The 21,182-nt window shown below is 38.7% G+C and overlaps 1 protein-coding gene across 1 annotated transcript in view; it reads left to right on the forward strand.

Annotated features, from left to right (window-relative positions):
- Window positions 1-21,182, forward strand: part of CDKL2 (cyclin dependent kinase like 2) — a 59,628-nt gene that overhangs the window by 1,521 nt on the left and 36,925 nt on the right. Inside the window, exons 3-4 of the mRNA XM_026446918.1 lie at window positions 3,558-3,754; window positions 15,520-15,714. Coding sequence (XP_026302703.1) covers window positions 3,587-3,754; window positions 15,520-15,714 — 363 coding nt within the window. The 5' untranslated portion in view covers window positions 3,558-3,586. The remainder of the gene's footprint in view (window positions 1-3,557; window positions 3,755-15,519; window positions 15,715-21,182) is intronic.

The following is a 21,182-nucleotide window of genomic DNA, read 5'->3' on the forward strand; positions in this document are numbered from 1 at the left end:
AAAAAAAAAAAAAAAAAAAAAAAAAAAAAAGAAAGAAAGAAAAAGTAGGTGTGTTCAATGTGGTGTGTCCAGATGTGCAATTGGTTGGCAGAATAAACTTGAAGCAGTCAACTTGCATTAATGTTAGCTTGTGATATGCTTCAGAACACCTCAGACATGCTTAAAGTCGTTTTTTTGTTCACTTTGTGCTTCAAATATTTAGGACATCATTTACAAAATGTTTTAAAGTGATCCAGATTATAGATTCAAGCTATTTTTGTCATTGATATGATAAACCTAAAGCCTAGTCCTTAATAAAACATACTCTCTTAATGGAAGAGATCAAAAATTAAGAAGGGATAGAATTATATGGAGAATTTTTTTCAAATACAAATATTTTATTAAAAAATAGTTGATGGAAGGCCAGGCGTGGTGGCTCACGCCTGTAATCCCAGCACTTTGGGAGGCCGAGGCGGGTGGATCACGAGGTCAGGAGTTCAAGACCAGTCTGGCCAAGATGGTGAAACCCCGTCTCTACTAAAAATACAAGAAAAATTAGCCGGGCGTGGTGGCACGCGCCTGTAATCCCAGCTACTCCTGAGGCTGAGACAGAGAAATGCTTAAACCTGGAGGGGCAGAGGTTGCAGTGAGCCAAGACTGTGCCACTGCAGTCCAGCCTGGGCGACAGAGCAAGACTCTGTCTCAAAAAAAAAAAAAAAAAAAAAAGTTAATGGAAGTGAGATGGAAGGTAAACTGTCAAATGCCTGGAAAGTTCGTGTCTGGGACACTGCTCTGTAAAAAGTTTGTAGTAGAATCCACTCTGAAAACCGGTATTAAAATAATTTAAGTTGATGTTCTTTGGTATTGTTTTCATTTCCTACCCCTCAAGATCAATCTTCTGGTTCTCCACTTATATCTACATTAAAAATATGTATATTATAAAATCTCAAACTATTATATGTCAAGTGTGGAAAACATATTGTATACATCGGATTAGCATAGTTTGCTAGAACAAAGAGAATATTTGTTTTGTCTTCACATCCCTCTTCCAACAGAGAAACAGGAAAACAGTTCACAATCTGAGTAAATTAATTTTAGATTGTCGTAAGTATACAACTAATACATTAGGCAAGAATTTTTTCTCTTTCCAAAGTTTAATAAATGAACATTTTTATATTGTCAGGTGAAAAAAAATCAACTGTGAATGTCATTCGATATATAATTATTAAAAGACTGTTTTTTTCTCCTGAAACTTTTGGAACCACATTGGGATTCAGAGCAGCATTTTTTATTCTTATTGGAGTTATAGTTTAATAGCTTATATATACCATGGCAATGAAACCTTATAAGTTAAAATCTATCTGTATTTGGATTGAAATAATTTTTTTCTGTACCAACATTTTGTCTTATGATTGCTGGACCTTCATCAATCATTAGTAAAACAAGAAAGATTCTCTTAGAATTGCCTTTATTCAGAAAATGTCATATAATATGAGTAAAACATTTCAAGGCCAGGCGCGGTGGCTCACACCTGTAATCCCAGCACTTTGGGAAGCCGAGGTGGGCGGATCACGAGGTCAGGAGATCGAGACCATCCTGGCTAACACGGTGAAACCCCGTCTCTACTAAAAAAATACAAAAAATTAGCCAGGCGTGGTGGCGGGCGCCTGTGGTCCCAGCTACTCGGGAGTCTGAGGCAGGAGAATAGAGTGAACCCGGGAGGCGGAGGTTGCAGTGAGCGGAGATCGCGCCACTGCACTCCAGCCTGGGCGACAGAGCAAGACTACGTCTAAAAAAAAAAAAAAAAAAAAAATTTCGAACACAAATTCAAATTATGAAGTAATTGATTATTCAATTATCAAATTATGAAGTTAATGATTAGTGAGTAATCATTAACAGGATTTTTGAAATACTTTCACGGTATTTGATACTACTAATATTTAATTTAATTTAATTTTAAAAATCTGCTTATATACCGATGTCATTACTCTTATTTTCTAAGTTCAATGTAGTAACAGCAACATGGCGAAATCCCGTCTCTACTAAAAAATTAGCTGGGTGTGGTAGTGGGCGCCTGTAATCCCAGCTACTGGGGAGGCAGAAGCAGGGAATCGCTTGAACCTGGGAGGCAGAGGTTGCAGTAAACCGATATCACGCCAGTGCACGAGACTCTGTTTCAAAAAAAAAAAAAAAAAGAAAAGAAAAGAAAAGAAAATAAAAATATTTTATGAAAGATGCTCTGCGTTAATTTGTTATGTGATCAAGTATTTTTTTCCAATTAAGTGGAAGGTGCGTAAGTATTTCCAACATGGATCTAAATCCAGTGTAACAAAAAAGTTGGTCTTCATTAAAACCAAATTCAGGCTGGGCTCTGTGGCTCACGCCTGTAATCCCAGCACTTTGGGAGGCCAAGGTGTGTGGATCGCTTGAGGTCAGGAGTTCGAGACCAGTCTGGGCAACATGGCAAAACCCGGTCTCTCTGAAAATACAAAACTTAACCGGGTGTAGTGGCTCACGCCTGTAATCCCAGCTACTCAGAGGCTGAGGCAGGAGAATTACTTGAACCCAGGAGGTGGAGGTTGCAGTGAGCCTAAATTGCACCACTGCACTCCAGCCTGGGCAACAGAGCAGGACTCCATCTCAAAAACAAACAAACAAACAAACAAACAAAACCCCCACTAAATTCAGTTATGCATCTTTGAGTGAAAAGGAATTGTGCTGTTTTTTTTTTGAGACAGAGTGAGACTGGAGTGCAGTAGTGTGATATTGCCTCACTGCAAGCTCTGCCTCCTGGGTTCAAGGGATTCTCCTACCTCGGCCTCCCAAGTAGCTGGGATTATAGGCGTGCAGTACCATGCCTGGCTAATTTTTGTATTTTAGTAGAGACAGGGTTTCACCATGTTGGCCAGGCTGGTCTCGAACTCCTGACCTCAGGTGATCTGCCCGCCTTGGCTTTCTAAAGTGCTGGGATTACAGGCGTGAGCCACCGCACCTGGCCTGTGCATTTTGTTTATTTGTTTTCTTTTTGAGACAGATTCTCGCTCCATTGCTCAGGCTGGTGTGCAGTGCCATCACAGCTCGCTGCAGCCTCAACCTCCTGGGCTCAAGCAATTCTCCTGCCTCAGCCTCCCAAGTAGCTGGGACCACAGGCGTATACCACCACACCCAGCTAATTTAAAAATGCTTTTTGTAGAGATAGAATCTTGCTATGTTGCCCCGGCTGGAATTGTGCTTTTTAAAGTGAGTTGTAATTGTTATGTATGATAGCTCAAGTATTGCTTTATTATAATTAAAAATGTATGGAATTTCATTAACATGACATTTAGTAATTTAAAGTTAATGGCTTCAATTCCATTTGCCTTGTCTATTATGAAATGTGTGTGACCATTTTGAAAACATAGATTAATGTGTGTGACCATTTTGAAAACATAGCTTACATATAGAAACACTAGGAAATTGTGAATTAATACAGGACAGCCATGTAATATGGAAGACAAGCAGGGAAGAATTAATTTGCTGGGAAGGTGGAGGAAATTAACATACTCAATATTGTTAATTCTATGTTTTGGTTTTCACAGCAAAAAGTGTCTACTGACTTTAAATTAAAATGGAAAAATATGAAAACCTGGGATTGGTTGGAGAAGGGAGTTATGGAATGGTGATGAAGTGTAGGAATAAAGATACTGGAAGAATTGTGGCCATAAAGAAGTTCTTAGAAAGTGATGATGACAAAATGGTTAAAAAGATTGCAATGCGAGAAATCAAGTTACTAAAGGTAAGTAAATGCATATATTGAATTGAAAAAATATGAGTATAAGTTCCTTTTTTGGCAATAAGAAGAAATATAATGATTAGATATGCAAATTCATTTATCTGGTGAATGTAAACCTGATTTTAAAAGTGCTTATTCCTTCTGTCTGTATCTTTCTGTGTATTTATCAATCATCTGTCTATGGTCTGTGTTAGCAGTCCCAAAGACCACCCCCAGATTTGATGACTTGTTAGTAGGAATATCATTAATTTTTGTTCTTTATTATTTCATTTCTTCTACTTATTTGTATGGGTTTATTTTGCAGCTCCTTTTCCTAATTTGTTGAGATAGATGCTTCTCTAATTTCCAGCCTTTTTTCCCCTCAAATATGCATTTAAGGATATACATTTTCCTGTAGGAACAGCTTGGTATGTATCCTGGAAATTTTGATTGTTAACAATAGTTTCTCATTTCCGTTATATTTTTCTTAATCCCTGAGTTATTTAAAAGTATATTTCTGAATTCCCAAACATTGACATTTTCTAGGTTATTTCCTGGTTATTTATTTGTGGCACAACTGCCCTATGATCTGAGTATACACCATATAAGAATTTATTTCTTTGAAATTTCTTGATATTTGCTTTTTGGTTCAGAATATAGTCAACTAAAAAAACCTCTTGTTCTTGAAAAGTATTTCATATATGTTCATTAGTTCATGTTAAATTGTGTTGTTCAAATCTTCCGAATTCTTATTTATATGCTTGTTTTATTCAACACCGAGAATATGTTAAAATCTTCCTTTGTGATTATTGATTTTTCTACTTTTCATTGTAGTTCAGTTAATGTTTATTTTTATAAACAGAAACAGTATTATTAGTGTGTTATATTTAGAATTATTTTATCTTGCTGTTGAGTTAAATCTTTTGTCATTATGCAATGACTCTTTTTATTATAGTAATATTTTGTTTCATGTTTTTATTTTTTTTGAGACGGAGTCTCTGTTACCAGGCTGGAGTGCAATGGCGCTATCTCAGTTCATTACAACCTCCGCCTCCCAGGTTCAAGTGATTCCCCTGCCTCAGCCTCCCGAGTAGCTGAGACTACAGGTGTGCATCACCATGCCTAGCTGCTTCTTTTTTTTTTTTTTTTTTTTTGTATTTTAGTAGAGACAGGGTTTCACCATGTTGACTGGGATGGTCTTGAACTCCTGACCTCATGATCCACCCACCTCAGCCTCCCAAAGTGCTGGGATTACAGGCATGAGCCACCATACCTGGCTGTTTCGTTTTGTTTTTTTGAGACAGGGTCTTACTCTGTCCTCCTGGCTGGAGTGCAGTAGCATCATCATGGCTCACTGTAGCCTTGAACTCCTGCGCTCAAGCAATCCTACACCTGTCTCCCAAGTAGCTGGGATTGCAGGTGTGTGCTGCTATGCCTGGCTAATTTTTTTATTTTTAGTAGAGATAAGGTCTCACTATGTTGCTCAGGCTGGTCTCAAACTCAAACTCCTGAGCTAAAGTAATCCTCCTACCTCAGCCTTTCAATGTTGGGATTATAGGTATGAGCCACCACACCTGGCCAGTATTTTGTTTTAAGATCTAATTTATTTGAAATTAATGAGTACATACATTAGTTTAATTTTTGTTAGTGTTTCCATAGTAAATCTTTTCCATATTTTTACTTCTAATTTTTCTGAATGCTTTTTTTTGTTTGTTTCTTTTGAGATGGAGTTTCACACTTGTTGCCTAGGGTGGAGTGCAGTGGCGCGATCTTGGCTCACTGCAACCTCTGCCTCCTGGGTTCAAGCGATTCTCCTGCCTCAACCTCCTAAGTAGCTGGTATTATAGGCACCTGCCACCATGCCTGGCTAATTTTTGTATTTTTAGTTGAGACGGGGTTTCACCATGTTGGCCAGGCTGGTCTCAAACTCCTGACCTCAGGTGATCCGCCTGCCTCAGCCTTCCAAAGTGCTGAGATTACAGGTGTGAGTCACCACGCTTGGCCCCCTAATTTTTCTGACTTTTTGTTTAGATGTATCTCTTGTGAAAACTGTATAGTTATATTTCGCTTTTTTCCTGTTTGATAATATTTGCCTTTTAATTGGAGCATTTATTCCATTTACTTGTAATATAATATCTGATGTATTTTGAATATATATATCTACCACCTTAATATGTGCTATTTGTATTACCAGTTCTCTATGTCTTTTTCTTTTGTTACTTTGGATTGATTATATTTATCATTCCTTTTTTTCTAATAACTCAGAAATTATACATTGTGTTTCTGTCTTTTAGTGGTTACAGTAGGGATTTGTTAAAGTCTAATTATCTAATACTTATTCTTGATCTTAATAATGGTGTTTGACACAGTCAAATCTTATGACTTTTCCCTTATGGCTATCCAGTTGTCCCAGAAACATTTATTGAAAATACCATCTTTTTCTCCACTGTTCTGAATATTCCTTTTGCCACATGTTCTCCTATATAGGTAAGATTTTATTCTGTCCCATTGGTCTATTTGTTTAAGCTTGCACCAGTAGCCCACAATCATGTTTATTCTAGTTAGTAGTTTTTTTTTTTTTTTTTTGAGACAGGATCTTGCTCTATCACCCAGGCTGCAGTGCAGTGGCATGATCTTGACTCACTGCTATCTCTGCCTCACAGGCTCAAGTGATTCTCCCACTTCAGCCTTCTGAGTAGCTGGGCCTACAGGCGTGTGCCACCATGGTTGGCTAATTTTTGTATTTTTTGGGGTAAAGATAGGGTTTTGCCATTTGCCCAGGCTAGTCTTGAGCTGCTTGGCTCAAGCAATCCACCCTCCTTAGCCTTCCAAAGTGCTGGGATTACAGGTGTGAGCCACTGCACCTGGCCTAGTTTGTAAGTTTTTATATCTAGTAGAATAAATCCCTTCTGTTTTGTCCTTCTTCTATAAGACTATCTTCCCTATTTTTGTCATTTCCATATAAATTTTAGAATCAATTTACCAATGTTCATAAAAACTCTAGGAGTTTAATTGAATTTATGTAGATCAATTTGTGGAGAATTGCTGTGTTTACAATATTGCATCCAGTTCATGAACATTGTATAACCCTTTTGTTTCTTGGTCTTCTTGTCTTTTTTTTTTTTTTTTTTTTTGAGACGGAGTCTCGCTCTGTCGCCCAGGCTGGAGTGCAGTGGCCGGATCTCAGCTCACTGCAAGCTCCGCCTCCCGGGTTTACGCCATTCTCCTGCCTCAGCCTCCCGAGTAGCTGGGACTACAGGCGCCCGCCACCTCGCCCGGCTAGTTTTTTGTATTTTTTAGTAGAGACGGGGTTTCACCGTGTTAACCAGGATAGTCTCGATCTCCTGACCTCGTGATCCGCCCATCTCGGCCTCCCAAAGTGCTGGGATTACAGGCTTGAGCCACCGCGCCCGGCCAGCTTGTCTTTTTTTTTTTTTTGAGATGGAGTCTTGCTCTGTCACCCAGGCTCGAGTGTAGTAGTAAGATCTCATCTCACTGCAACCTTTACCCCCTGGGTTCAAGCAATTCTCCTGCCTCAGCCTCCCGAGTAGCTGGGATTACAGGTGCCCACTGTCACACCTGGCTAATTTTTGTATTTTAGTAGAGGCAGGGTTTCACCATGTTGGCCAGGCTGGTCTCAAACTCCTGACCTTGTGATCCACCCACTTGGGCCTCCCAAAGTGTTGGGATTACAGGCGTGAGCCACCAGGCCTGGCCAGTCTTCTTGTCTTAACATATACTTTGTCATTAGTATGTTTGCACTTTTAATCATTATTTATATGATATATACTTTTTAATCCTTTCTCCTGTTAACCTTCTGTGTCTTTAGATGTAAAGTATATCTCTTATAAGCAGATACAGTTGTTTCTTTTGTTTTATTCAGTTTGATAGTCTTTGTATTTTACTTGGAGTGTTTAGTCTATTTATATTTAATATAAAACTTACATATTTGGATTTATACTTATCTTCCTAGTTGCCTTCCATATTTCTAGGTTTTTTCTTTTTAAACATTATTTTGTTAAACATTATTTTGCTAGTATTTTAGAAATTATTCTAGATATTGTAATATACGAACCTGACTTATTGATACTCAAACAGGTACTTTTACAGTGCAAAAATCTTAGCAATTTTAACTTCAGTTACCCCCTCCTTTCTCCCCTCCACCCATCAGATATATGTGTTATTGCTGCTATGTAATATTGTTAAATTCTATATATAGTTAAATCCCTTTTAAAATTGTTCACAGTCAGCAGTTATTAGGCTATACCTAATATTACCCTTTCTATTACTCTTCAATCTTTCCTGCATTTCTGAGTTTCCATCTGAGTTCATTTTCCTTATGCTTAAAGCACTTCCTTTATTTTCTTTAAAGCAAATCTGATGGTAAGAAGTTCTTTTCATTTTTGTTAGTATATATTCTACTTTGTGTTTAAAAAACTGTTTCAAGCTAGGTGTGGTAGCATGGGCCTATAGTCTTTGCTATTCAGAAGGCTGAGGTGGAAGGATCATTGGAGCCCAGGAGTTTGAGACTGTGGTGTGCCATGATCATGTCTGTGAATAGCCACTGCACTCCAGCCTGGGCACTGTAGTGAGATCTCATCACTTAAAAAAGAAAAAGAAAAAAAGGCTATTTTCTCAGGATATAGCATTCAGGGTTGTCAGTTAATTACATTCAGTATGTTCAAGATAGAATTCTACTGTTCTGCTGGCTCCCATTGCTTGTATTGAAAAATCAGACATCAGTCTTACTGTGTTCCTTAATAACCATTTTCTTCTAGATACTTGTAAGGTTTTGTTTTTGTTTTTCAGGAGTTTACAATAATATGCCTAGGTGTGGGTTTTTTTTTTTTTTTTTTGTCTGTTAATTTTATGGCTCTTGCTTCTATCAAGTATCAAGCTTCTATTTGAAGCTTCAAATAGAAGCTTCTATCAAATGTAATTTGTTATTTTTAAAAATGCTCAGGCTGGGCATGGTGGCTCATGCCTGTAATCTCAGCACTTTGGGAGGTCAAGGTGGGCGGATCACTTGTCAGGAGTTTGAGACCAGCCTGGCCAATGTGGTGAAACCCTTTCCCTACTAAAAATACAAAAATTAGCTGGGCATGGTGGCATGCGCCTGTAGTCCCAGCTACTCAGGAGGCTGAGGCAGGAGAATCTCTTGAACCTGGGAGGCAGAGGTTGAAGTGAACCAAGATCGTGCCACTGTACTCTGCCTGGGCAACAGAGTAAGACTCCATCTCAAATAAATAAATAAATAAATGCTCAGCTATAATTGTTGCTTCACATACTGCTACTGTCCCATTCTTTCTCTCTTCTCCATTTAAGAATTCAGCTTCATATACTAAGCTTCATATCAGCTACTACTTATAGCTTGAGGAGTTTTAGGGCTAACCCAAATGAAAGGATTTCACCAGCACTGAACTCCTTCTTTTCACCTTCATGGGCCGTGAACATCAGTCACTGCTACCTTAGGCCTGCAACATGGTGAAAAGTGCTACTGGTCCTCTTAGTCTTCCCTCTAAAGTGGCATATGTTTCTTGGGTTAAAAAAATTTGGCCTTAATTGCCTGGCTAACCTTTCTGGGTTTCTGTCTTCCTAGCCCAGGTATTTTTTACTATATGATCTTTTTCATTCCTCCAAGTAGTTGTGTTATACATTTTGTCCAGCTTTTCTACTTGTATTCAGTTGGAGAATTGTTACAAATTACCTAGTCTACTGTTACTGTGAACAAAATAATTATACTTTTCCATCCTAGAATTTTTATTTGGGTCCACATCTGTTATGTTACTTTTTATGGTTTCAAGTTTCCTCTGTTTTTTGAGGTTGGCCTTCTTTTTTAAAGAGTCCATATCTGATAACTACAATATCTGAAGTCATTCTGTATCTGTTTCAATTGCTGATATTTTCTGGTATTTCTTACTTATGGTGTCTTATTTCATTGTATGCCTGCATATCTTCAATTTTGTGCTGAATCTTATCTTTGAAATACTATTATTATCTTTGTTATTACTTTTTAGATAGGATCTTGCTCTGTCACCCAGATTAGAGTGCAGTGGTGCAATTATGGCTCACTTCAGCCTCAATCTTCCAGACTCAAGCAGTCCTCCTGCCTCGGCCTCCCAAGTAGCTTTGGAGCTTGGACTACAGGCATGTGCCACCATGCCCAGCTAATTTTTTTTATTTTTTATGGAGACAGGGTCTCAGTATGTTACCCAGACTAGTCTCAAACTACTGAGCTCAAGCAAATTTTCCGCCTCAACCTCCCCAAATGCTAGAATCATAGGTGGGAGCCACCTGTCCTGAAATATTTTTTAAAAATAATTTGAGGCTAAGGTAAAAATATTTTTCTCCAGAGACAATTTTTATTTCATTCTTCCATGTTTGTGAGCACTGTGCCAGTAAACAATTTATTGTCTCTCAACTCCAAATCACTCCTTTTTTTTTTTACCTGATTTGTGATATTAGAGCTGGACTCTGTAAGCATTTCTTTTTTTTTTTTGCCAGCTGATTTGATTTTAGATTTCGTCAACAGATAGAGGCCATGGAAAGACACTGTCGGTCCTTAGCAAGAGGAAGAGGCTTTTCTTCCAGGTTCTAGTGTGCTTTTTTTTTTTTTTTTTTTTTTCTTTTTTTTAATACAGCTGTGAGCCCATTACCATGTGGGAGGTCTGTTAGCTCACTTCAGCATCTTTCAAGGACCAGTTCTGGGCTACTTGGCACATTCTGGTGAGTTACTCCACCAACTGTTGGCCACTCTACAAACCATCTCTGGCCTGTGTGCTCTGGTGAATTTTTTCACTATTGGTAATCTTTACATTTTTGTGGCTGCTGGGCCATTTGCAATGAGGACTAAATGTCTGGTGGTTATTGGGGGCTCTTCTAGATTTTTAGTTCTTTCTTGTGCACTATGCACTTTCCTTCAGCCCTAAAAATGGGGCTTCCTGTATTTGCTACTTCAAACATATCCCTTAGAGTCTTCTTTTACCCCCTGATAATAATGAATGAACAATTATTTACATTAAAATTTTCCCAGTTCTGATTTCTGTCTGATACAAGCACACTGCCAGCCCAGGACCTCCTTAGTAAGTTCAAAGTTCTTGCTTACAATCTCTTTTTATCTTGTGTTTCTCATTATCCTTTAGAATTGAATATTGTTTTTGAAATTTTATTTGTAGAAATATTTTGAGGCTAAGGTAAGGTTTTCTTTGTCCAGAGGCAATATTCATTTGCTTCTGACAGGTACATGGAGGTGCTCCCAGTCCAGTATGTGAATCCAAATTCAAGGCTTTTAGTTCCTTGAATGTGATGTTAAGTCTAGTGATGCCTCATTTATTTCTGCTCATTTTCACTCTGGAGGATGTAGTTTTTTGGGTCCTAGCTTTAATTGGAGGCGGTTTCTCAGCTATCCCACCTTTAGAAGGCTTTTGGACTTTGACTTTTCCCTTTTAGCTCTGTGGAGCCACAAAAATCAAAGCTCATTTCTACATTTGTTACTTCATGTCAAAATTAGCTTTGAGTCCTGAGGTTAGCTCTCTGGATTCTCCTGTTCTCAATTTTAGCCCAGTAATCCTCACTGTCGTTTTAGCCTTTTATATGTTGAAGAAGATTTTTTGAAAATCAATCCAACTTTTAAAGAATTTTCAATGGCTGGTCGCAGTGGCTCACATCTGTAATCCCAGCACTTTGGGAAGCCAAGGCGGGCGGATCACCTAAGGTCGGAAGTTCGAGACCAGCCTGACCAACATGGAGAAGCCCTGTCTCTACTGAAAATACAAAATTAGCCGGCATGGTGGCGCATGTCTGTAATCCCAGCTATTCGGGAGGCTGAGGCGGGGGAATCACTTGAACCTGGCAGGCAGAGGAGGTTGTGGTGAGCCGAGATCGCACCATTGCACTCCAGCCTGGGCAATAAGAGCAAAACTCTGTCTCAAAAAAAAAAAAAAAAAAAAAAAATAGAATTTTCAACTGGAGGGCTGGTCTGAGTTATTCAGTCTGCCATTACGAAAGAAGGTAACCATCTGCCGTTAAAAAGATAAGCACAAAGACAGAGAACCGGTGGAGCTGATAGTCTGTGTTTTTTTTTTTTTTTTTTTTTTTTTTGAGACAGAGTCTCGCTCTGTTGCCCAGGCTGGAGTGCAGTGGCACAATCTTGGCTCACGGCTACCTCCACCTCCCGGGTTCAAGCGGTTCTCATGCCTCAGCCTCCTGAGTAGCTGGGACTATAGGCACCTGCCACCATGCCTGGGTAATTTTTGTATTTTTAGTAGAGACAGGGATTCACCATTTTGGCCAGGCTGATCTCGAACTCCTGATCTCGTGATCCGTCCGCCTTGGCATCCCAAAGTGCTGGGGTTACAGGCATGAGCCACCACACCCGGCAGATAGTCTGTGCTTTAATTATGATTGCAGGGTTGGAAATAGTGTGGAAATCTTTGCAAGAAGGACTTGACATAGAGTAGAGAAAGAGAAATTATCTGGTGCTATAGTGTGAATTTTTTATAGAGTAAAAAGTTTTAGTGTAATGTTTTCTTCTATTAGAAATGTGCCAAAACAGCCTAATGGAACAACTGACATTCTAGTATCATTTAGATGTCTTAATTTGATAAAATAGAATTTGCCAGAATTTATAGTTCCATTAGGATATGAAATTTGTGGGTTTGGGGCATTTTTTGTCAGTTTCTTTGTTTAGTTTTTTGGTTTTTTTGAGAAGGTGTTTTAATTATGCCTCATAAGTTATTACTGTGTGACCTTGCACAAGTTCCTTAACCTCTGCGTGAGTTAGTTGCTTCAGCTATAAAGCAGAATAATAATTGTACCTATTTTATAAGGCTTTTGTGCTTAGAATAGTACCTGCAACATAGTAAGCATTGTGCATTAGTTATTATTATGTATAATATCGTATTCTTTTATAACTTCTATTTTTTTCTTAGCAACACTTCTTTTACATTGTAAAATGTCTGTTTTGAGGGAATGCAGGGTAGAAGTTTTTTTTTTAACTTTTAAGTTCAGGGGTACATGTGCAGGATGTATGGATTTGTTACATAGGTAAACGTGTCATGGGAGTTTGTTGTACAGATTATTTTATCACCTAGATATTCAGCCTGGTATCCATTAGGCTAATGATTAGGTGATGATGGTACCTAGTTTTTTAATTTGTTGAACACACAATTCTTGATGACTTGGAGCTCTTTCCAAATGGACTAGACTACCAAGTAGTTCAAAAGTATTTGTTTCAGATTATTAATAATAGAATTGGATTTTGTCACAGTCACAATGTAAGTCTTGGGTTTAAAGAATTACTTGTTAGTCATTGACTATCCAGATTTTTCCTGGTCCTTTCCCTTCTCCCACCCTTTGCCCTCCGGTAGGCCCCAGTGTGTGTTGTTCCCCTCTATGTGCCCTCATCATTTGGCTCCCACTTATAAGTGACAACATGTGGTATTTGGTTTCCTGTTCCTGTGAGTTTGCTGAGGATAATGGCTTCCAACTCCATCCATGTCCCTGCAAAGGACATGATCTCATTCTTTTTTATGGCTGCATAATATTCCATGATGTATATGTATAACTCTTTTAAAAATATTTTTCTATATGATCTCTGAATTCCTTTTTTTTTCTTTTTTTTTTTTTTTTTGAGATGGAGTGTTGCTCTGTCACCTAGGCTGGAGTGCAGTGGTGCGATCTCGGCTCACTATAACCTCCGCCTCCTGGGTTCAAGTGATTCACCTGCCTCAACCTCCTTAAAAGCTGTGATTACTTCATTGATATTACTTCATTACTTCATGGTGGTAGCCAGGCATGCCACCACACCTGGCTAATTTTTTTGTATTTTTGGTAGATATGGGGTTTTGCCATGTTGGCCAGGCTGGTCTTGAACTCCTGACCTCAGGTGATCCACCTGCCTCAGCCTCCCAAAGTGCTGGGATTACAGCCATGAGCCACTGTGCCCAGCCCCTGAATTCCTTATATTATGTTTATATTTATATTGGATGTATTTCCTTAGTAACCTTTTTTAATTTTTTAATTTTTTAAGAGACAGAGTCTCACTCTGTCACCCAGGCTGGAATGCAGTGGCATGATCATAGTTTATTGCAGCCTCCAATTCCTGGCCTCAAGCTATTGATTACAGACATGAGCTACCATGCCTAGCCATATTGCTTACCTTAATAACTATAGTGTTAAATAACATAGTTACTTCTTTGTAAAGTAATTATTATATTTCTAGTTCCTTTCCTCTCCCACTCACCTACCATCTGATTTCAGAAAATATCCTATTTATTTTAGTGTTTTGTTTTTTCATTTTCTTTCAAGATAAGGTCTTGCTGTGTTGCTTAGGCTGAAGTGCAGTGGCATGATCATAGCTCACCACACTCATTGCAGCCTCCAACTCCTGGGCTCAAGTGATTCTCCCACATTAGCCTCCCGAGTAGCTAGGACTAGAGGTGTGCCCAACCACACCAGCCTAAGTTTTAAAATTTTTTGTAGAGATGGGGTCTCGCTATGCACAGGCTGGTCTCAAATTCCTGGCCTCAAGCGATTCTGTTGCTTTGTCCCCCCAAGTCACTGGGATTACAGGTGCGAGCCACTGCACCTGGTGTATATATACACTTTTATCTTGTTTACATCTTCTATATCATTTGTGCATTGTTGCATTTAAAATGTTCACTTTCTATTTTGTAACCATGATGCCCACATTTGTATAAGATTTAGTCCTGCCTTAAATAGATTCAATGCTCATGTTGTCTTTTACTTGAATGACAATTTGGTTGAGTATAACGTTCCTGGATCATACTTGGATTTTCTTGAGGATTTTGAGAGCTGTATTCTTATTCCATTGATTTCTTTCCCTTTAAAGGTGGCAACATTTTTTTCTGGTGAGTGTTAATCTACCATTTGTGTTTCTTTCTCCCTTCTTCCTCATTTCTTACATCTTTGAATAGATCCTTGATTGGTTCCTTTTTGATTGTTTCTTATACTAAAGTCTGAGTCTTTGGAGGACTATTTGTAGGAGGTTCTGGGGAGAGGCCATGACTTTGTTCCAGGCTAGCAGGAATTTACCATAATTCACAATGATGTTCCTTATCACATATGCCTGAGTGTGGGATTTAATTATATTAGGTTTAATTTCTCTAAAACTTGCAGTTGCAGGTTTATTCATAACGAATTGTTTTGCCTTCTACTCTGCCTCACTGAGAGATTGTTTCCAGCAAATGTGTTTCTGTGTGATTCCTTATCCAGCCCTTCCCCACTGCTGTTTCTTGGTGCCATTCAGTTCTAAGGATGTTTTCACTGCTGTCTATGAACTTTATTTCCATTATACGTACATACATATATATATAGTTTTTCATTATATTAAAGGAGGACTTTTTTGTCTTTTCAGGGTACGTCACTGGCTTCAGAGAACTCTTACGCTGCCAGTTTTGTAGCCACAAATGATCTTTTGGTGTCTTCCTATACTTCTGTTTGACCTTTATTACATCTAGTAGTCCCATCTCATTTGTTATGAGTAGGAGGTCATAGATTCCTTTTAGTTTAATCAAAGATGGAGTTACACTTCTTTTTCTTATTAGCTTGATTTTGTTCTCTGAGAGGAGAAAGGAACAATATAGTCTCTCAATTGTAGTTTAAAAACCAGAATATGCTTTTACAATTTATACTGTATGTGCATTTTATTTATGTTTTTATTATGCTGAGATCTATTTTAAATAATTAATTGCTAATAATTTGATCTTAGTTTATATAAACTATTTTGCATTTTAAAATAACAGCTATTTTGCATTTTTTAATAACAGCAACTGAGGCATGAAAACTTGGTGAATCTCTTGGAAGTGTGTAAGAAAAAAAAACGATGGTACCTAGTCTTTGAATTTGTTGACCACACAATTCTTGACGACTTGGAGCTCTTTCCAAATGGACTAGACTACCAAGTAGTTCAAAAGTATTTGTTTCAGATTATTAATGGAATTGGATTTTGTCACAGTCACAATGTAAGTATTGGGTTTAAATAATTTGCTTTATCACATATTTATTCATTAATCCTTTAATCTGTCTTATTGATTTATGCATTTGAAAATAAGTTTCAGAAAGTCAGTATACTTTAACACTAAATACTTCATCTGTGCATCTTATTAATTGGAGTTAAATATTTGTTTTCTGGATTTTTTTGTTTGTTTGTTTTGTTTTTTTCTGAGATGGAGTCTTGCTCTTTTGCCCAGGCTGGAGTGCAGTGGCAAGATCTCAGCTCACTGCAACCTCTGCCCCCCAGGTTCAAGTGATTCTCCTGCCTCAGCCTCTCAAGTAGCTGGGATTACAGGCATGTACCACCACGCCCGGCTAATTTTTGTATTCTTAGTAGAGATGGGGTTTCACCATGTTGTCCAGGCTGGTCTCAAAACTCCCAGCCTTAGGTGATCCACCTGCCTTGGCCTCCTAAAGTGCTGGGATTACAGGCGTGAGCCACTGTGCCTGGCCCTGTTTTCTGTTCTTTTTTAAGGTAATATTTACTAAGTGAAATGCACAAATTTTAAGTGATGAATTTTGAGAAATGTATAGACCCAAGGGTCTGTGTGTTTGTTAGTTTGTGTTCTCTTGCCTAATTACAAAGTGTGAATATATGAAAATTTCTATTCTTACCCTGTAGTCTATCACAATAATTTTATATACTTTGAGTATCATATAAAAGCACCTCCAAGAAGAATGACACCTATAAAGTATAAATGAATAGCTCCACACATAGATTTTGCCAGTTTTACGAAATATTTTATTTTATTTTATTTTATTTTATTTTATTTTATTTTATTTTATTTATTTTATTTTATTTTATTTTATTTTATTTTATTTTATATTTTATTTTATTTTATTTTATTTTATTATTTTATTTTATTTTTTTTATTTTTTTTATTTTTTTATTTTATTTTATTTTATTTTATTTTATTTTATTTTTTGAGACAGAGTCTTGCTCTGTCGCCCAGGCTGGAGTGCAGTGGCCGGATCTCAGCTCACTGCAAGCTCCGCCCCCCGGGTTCACGCCATTCTCCTGCCTCAGCCTCTTGAGTAGCTTGGACTACAGGCGCTCGCCACCTCGCCCGGCTAGTTTTTTTGTATTTTTTAGTAGAGACAGGTTTCACCGTGTTAGCCAGGATGGTCTCGATCTCCTGACCTCGTGATCCGCCCGTCTCGGCCTCCCAAAGTGCTGGGATTACAGGCTTGAGCCACCGCGCCCGGCCGGAAATATTTTAAATGACATTTTTTGTGTGGTTATAAAAGTAATAAATATTAATGGTAGAAAAACTTAAAACTAAAGATAATTATAAAAGAAAGAAAAAATCATTTTACGTACCTGCCACCTAAATTGATATACTTCTTTTCGGTTATTAGTATTATTCACTGTCTTTAATTTTTTAACTGTCTTTTATTGTGTAGTTTCGTTATGTTATTGAGTTATAGTGTGAAGTTTACATATATAAAAAAATTGCTTAGTAGAGGCAGATACCTAGTTTCCACTGGGAAACACACTGCCCTTTTTTAGGAGGCCTTCCATAGTGGCCTCCCGGCAACTTTGGAATGATACAGGCTCAGAAAATCTATTCTGAGAAACCTAATTTTGAGACTATCTGTCTCTTAGGGCAGACTCACATTGACCAAACTCAGGAGACTGAATGCCAGTTTAGTAAATTGCAAAGAGAGATAATTGTTACGGGGTGAAATATATAAAGTAGAATAGCAATGTTGAATTTGCAAGAAATCAGATTAGCATGAGGTGTTAGTGAATTAAATACTTAATATATCAGTTTAAAAGATACTGATTCATCCTTCTTCATAAAAATGATGATATCTTCCCAATGGGCCTGTAATATTTGGAGTTAGGTGGCTGAATGCCCTACATTCATCTCTGTACTAAGGATAGGCTTGCCAGTGGAACCAGTAAGCAAAAAGAACCATTGTCTTTCTCACGTTAGAAGTGCATTTGAATGTGTCCTGCCTCCATTGCTTCTGTGTCCCTTTATTTTTATACTTTCATGATGAATCAACCCATGTTTAACATAACACATTCTACCTTTAGATGTACAGATACATCCAGGCAGTTTAGAGTCAAGTACTGCTGGCATGGGTGCCATTCTGTGTTTAAGGAAAGAGATTTTAGGCCGGGCATGGTGGCTCACGCCTGTAATCCTAGCACTTTGTGGGGCCGAGGTGGTCTGATCACTTAAGGTCAGGAGTTTGAAACCAGCCTGGTCAACTTGGTGAAACCCCATCTCTACTAAATATACAAAAAAATTAGCTGGGCATGGTGGCAGGCACCTGTAATCCCAGCTACTTGGGAGGCTGAGGCAGGAGAATTGCTTGGACCCAGGAGGCAGAGGTTGCAGTGAGCTGAGATCGTGCCACTGCCTTCCAGCCTGGGCAATACAGCGAGACTCTGTCTCAAAAAAAAAAAAAAAAAAAAAAAAAAAAAAGGGGGATTGTAAAATCCAGTGTTTCTCCGGGCATGGTGGCTCACACCTGTAATTCCAGCAGTTTGGAAGGCTGAGGCAGGCGGATCACCTGAGGTAGGAGTTTGAGACCAGCCTGGCCAAGATGGAGAAACCCCATCTCTACTAAAAATACAAAATTAGCTGGGCGTGGTAGGACATGCCTGTAATCCCAGCTACTCAGAAGGCTGAGGCAGGAGAATCGCTTGAACCTGGGAGGCAGAGGTTGTGGTAAGCTGAGGTTGTGCCATTGCATTCCAGCCTGGGCAACAAGAGCGAAACTCCATCTTAAAAAAAAAAAAAAAAAAAAAAAAATCCGGTGGTTCCCTGCTAAGCTTCAGAGCATTTACATATCTCTTTAAACTATAGAAAATGTGAATTTTTATGGGTGAACTGATCTCACTCCAATTTATAAACACTTGTCCCAAGGGAACATTAGTGTTATTAATGTTGCCTGCCAGTCATATTACTTTTTTTCTAGTCCATTTACTCTTTGTTTTTTTTTTTTTTTTTGAGACAGAATCTCACTCTGTCACCCATGCTGGAGTGACGCGATCTTGGCTTACTGCAACCTCTGCCTCCTGGGTTCAAGCGGTTCTCCTTCCTCAGCCTCTCAGGTAGCTGGGATTACAGGTGTGCACCACCACACCTGGCTAATTCTTGTATTTTTAGTAGAGATGGGGTTTCGCCTTGTTGGCCAGGCTGGTCTTGAACTTCTGGCCTCAAGTGATCGGCTCACCTCGGCCTCCCAAAGTGCTGGGATTACAGGCATGAGCCACTGTGCCCAGCCTCCACTTACTCTTAAACTCTTCTAGATTATGATTTCTTACCCTCTTTCTTCTCAAACCCTACTACCTCTTCTCCAATCCTTACTCCCAGCCCCTACTTAAATGGAGATAATAATAGCACCTATCCTTAGGGTTATTGTGAGAATGAAATAAGTTAAAACATGAGAAACATTTAGAATAGTGCCTGGCACATAAGTATTCAAGTGTTAGCTATTATTACCATTATTATTAAAGGTATATTTTAAGGTTTTGTTTTCTGGGCAGTTAACATTTCTCTTCTTAATGCAGACAGATAATAATGGTAGGGGCTGGAATAAATAAATACACAAATATATACATACATACATATATAAACACATATACATACACATAAGGATGAGATACTTGACTTTAAGAAATGAAAACATTCTCAAATATATTACTCATTTTTTAATGTATCTATATATGTGAACACTTGAATTTTTAAAAATATAAATATTATTTTAATCCTTTTATGAGCCAGACTGAATAACGTATTTAAAACCAAATTTAAGGTTTCTGTCAATTCAAGTTTGACCCAAATAGTACAGAACATTATGAGGTTTGTAGAACCCTAAATGACTTTTTTACTGAAATTACTAGGTATCATAATTTATTTAGGTTATACCTAGTATTAAAGACCCATGTCAGAGCCTACCCTTTTCATAGTACTTTTTCTGGCCACCCCAGTCTGCAATGATGGATTTTAGGAAAAATTCAACTCATATCATCTTGGTTATACTTAGAATCTATTGTTGTTACCATAAGTTATAAGGTATTAGAGTTGGGAAGAAACATGGTGATAATGTACTTTAGCCCCCTCATTTGTGGGCTGAGAAGATAGAAAGATTGAGTTGTCTATGGCTGTACTGAAAACCAGGGACTAGACCCAGGTCTCCCAACTCCCAGTTTAGCTCTTTCTTTTTTTCTTTTCTTTTTTTTTTTTTTGAGATGGAGTCTCACTCTGCTGCCCAGGATGGAGTGCAGTGGCATGATCTCGGCTCACTGCAAGCTCCGCCTCCCAGGTTCACGCCATTCTCCCTGCCTCAGCTTCCTGAGTAGCTGAGACTACAGGCACCCACCACCACGCCAGGCTAATTTTTTGTATTTTTAGTAGAGATGGGGTTTCACTGTGTTAGCCAGGATGGTCTCGATCTCCTGACCTCATGATCCACCCACCTCGGTCTCCCAAAGTGCTGGGATTACAGGTGTGAGTCACCGTGCCTGGACCGTTTAGCTTTTTCTATCACAGCACAGGTGGTCTGAGACTGGACCTGTGTTCTCATCACTGATATCTAGGGTAATAAAAGTTGGTAGCCTGTACAACATGCTCAGCAATGGCAGATTGCCATTTAGAATGCTGGTCTTCTGAAAGAGTTTAAAACAAATCTATCTTTTGTAGTTTTCAAAATACAATTTGCTTATATTAGAGAATTAGGCCTAATAATGTCTTTTGAGTAGCTGTAGATTTTTAAATACATATATATTTTTTCAGATGGTGGCTCTGTCACCCAGGCTGGAGTGCAATGGCGCAATCTCGGCTTACTGCACCCTTCTCCCTCCCAGGTTCAAGCGATTCTCCTGCCTGAGCCTCCAAAGTATCTGTTATTACAGGTGCCTGCCACCGCGCCTGGCTAATTTTTGTATTTTGACTAGAGACGGAGTTTCACTATGTTGGCCAGGCTGGTCTCAAAGTCCTGACCTCAAGTGATCTGCCTGCCTTGGCCTCCCAAAGTGTTGGGATTACAGGCGTGAGCCACTGTGCCTGGCCTATTGATTTTTGATTTATTGTATTTCTAAGCTGCATTTCCTCTTTCCCATTCCTCTGTGCACCAGCCTAGTTTAGGCCTTTATCACCTCATACTGGTCCCACTGCTCTTCTTCCTGCCTCTCATCTTTCTCTCTGATTTAGCTCATTTATGGCCAACATCAATTTTAAATACCACATTGTTTATCACTTCCATGGGTTCCCAGGGTCTTGCCATACTTCCTAGTATGTCAGCTGAGATATTCCTCCTCCACTTCACACAACCTGTACTCTAGAAAAAAACGTTTTCTGGCCAGGCACAGTGGCTCACACCTGTAATCTCAGCACTTTGGGAGGCCGAGGCAGGTGGATCACCTGAGGTCAGGAGTTTGAGACCATCCTGGCCCAACATGGTGAAACCCCGTCTCTAC

The sequence above is a fragment of the Piliocolobus tephrosceles genome, chromosome 3, assembly GCF_002776525.5.
Source record: "Piliocolobus tephrosceles isolate RC106 chromosome 3, ASM277652v3, whole genome shotgun sequence".
Classification (NCBI taxonomy): Eukaryota; Metazoa; Chordata; class Mammalia; order Primates; family Cercopithecidae; genus Piliocolobus; species Piliocolobus tephrosceles.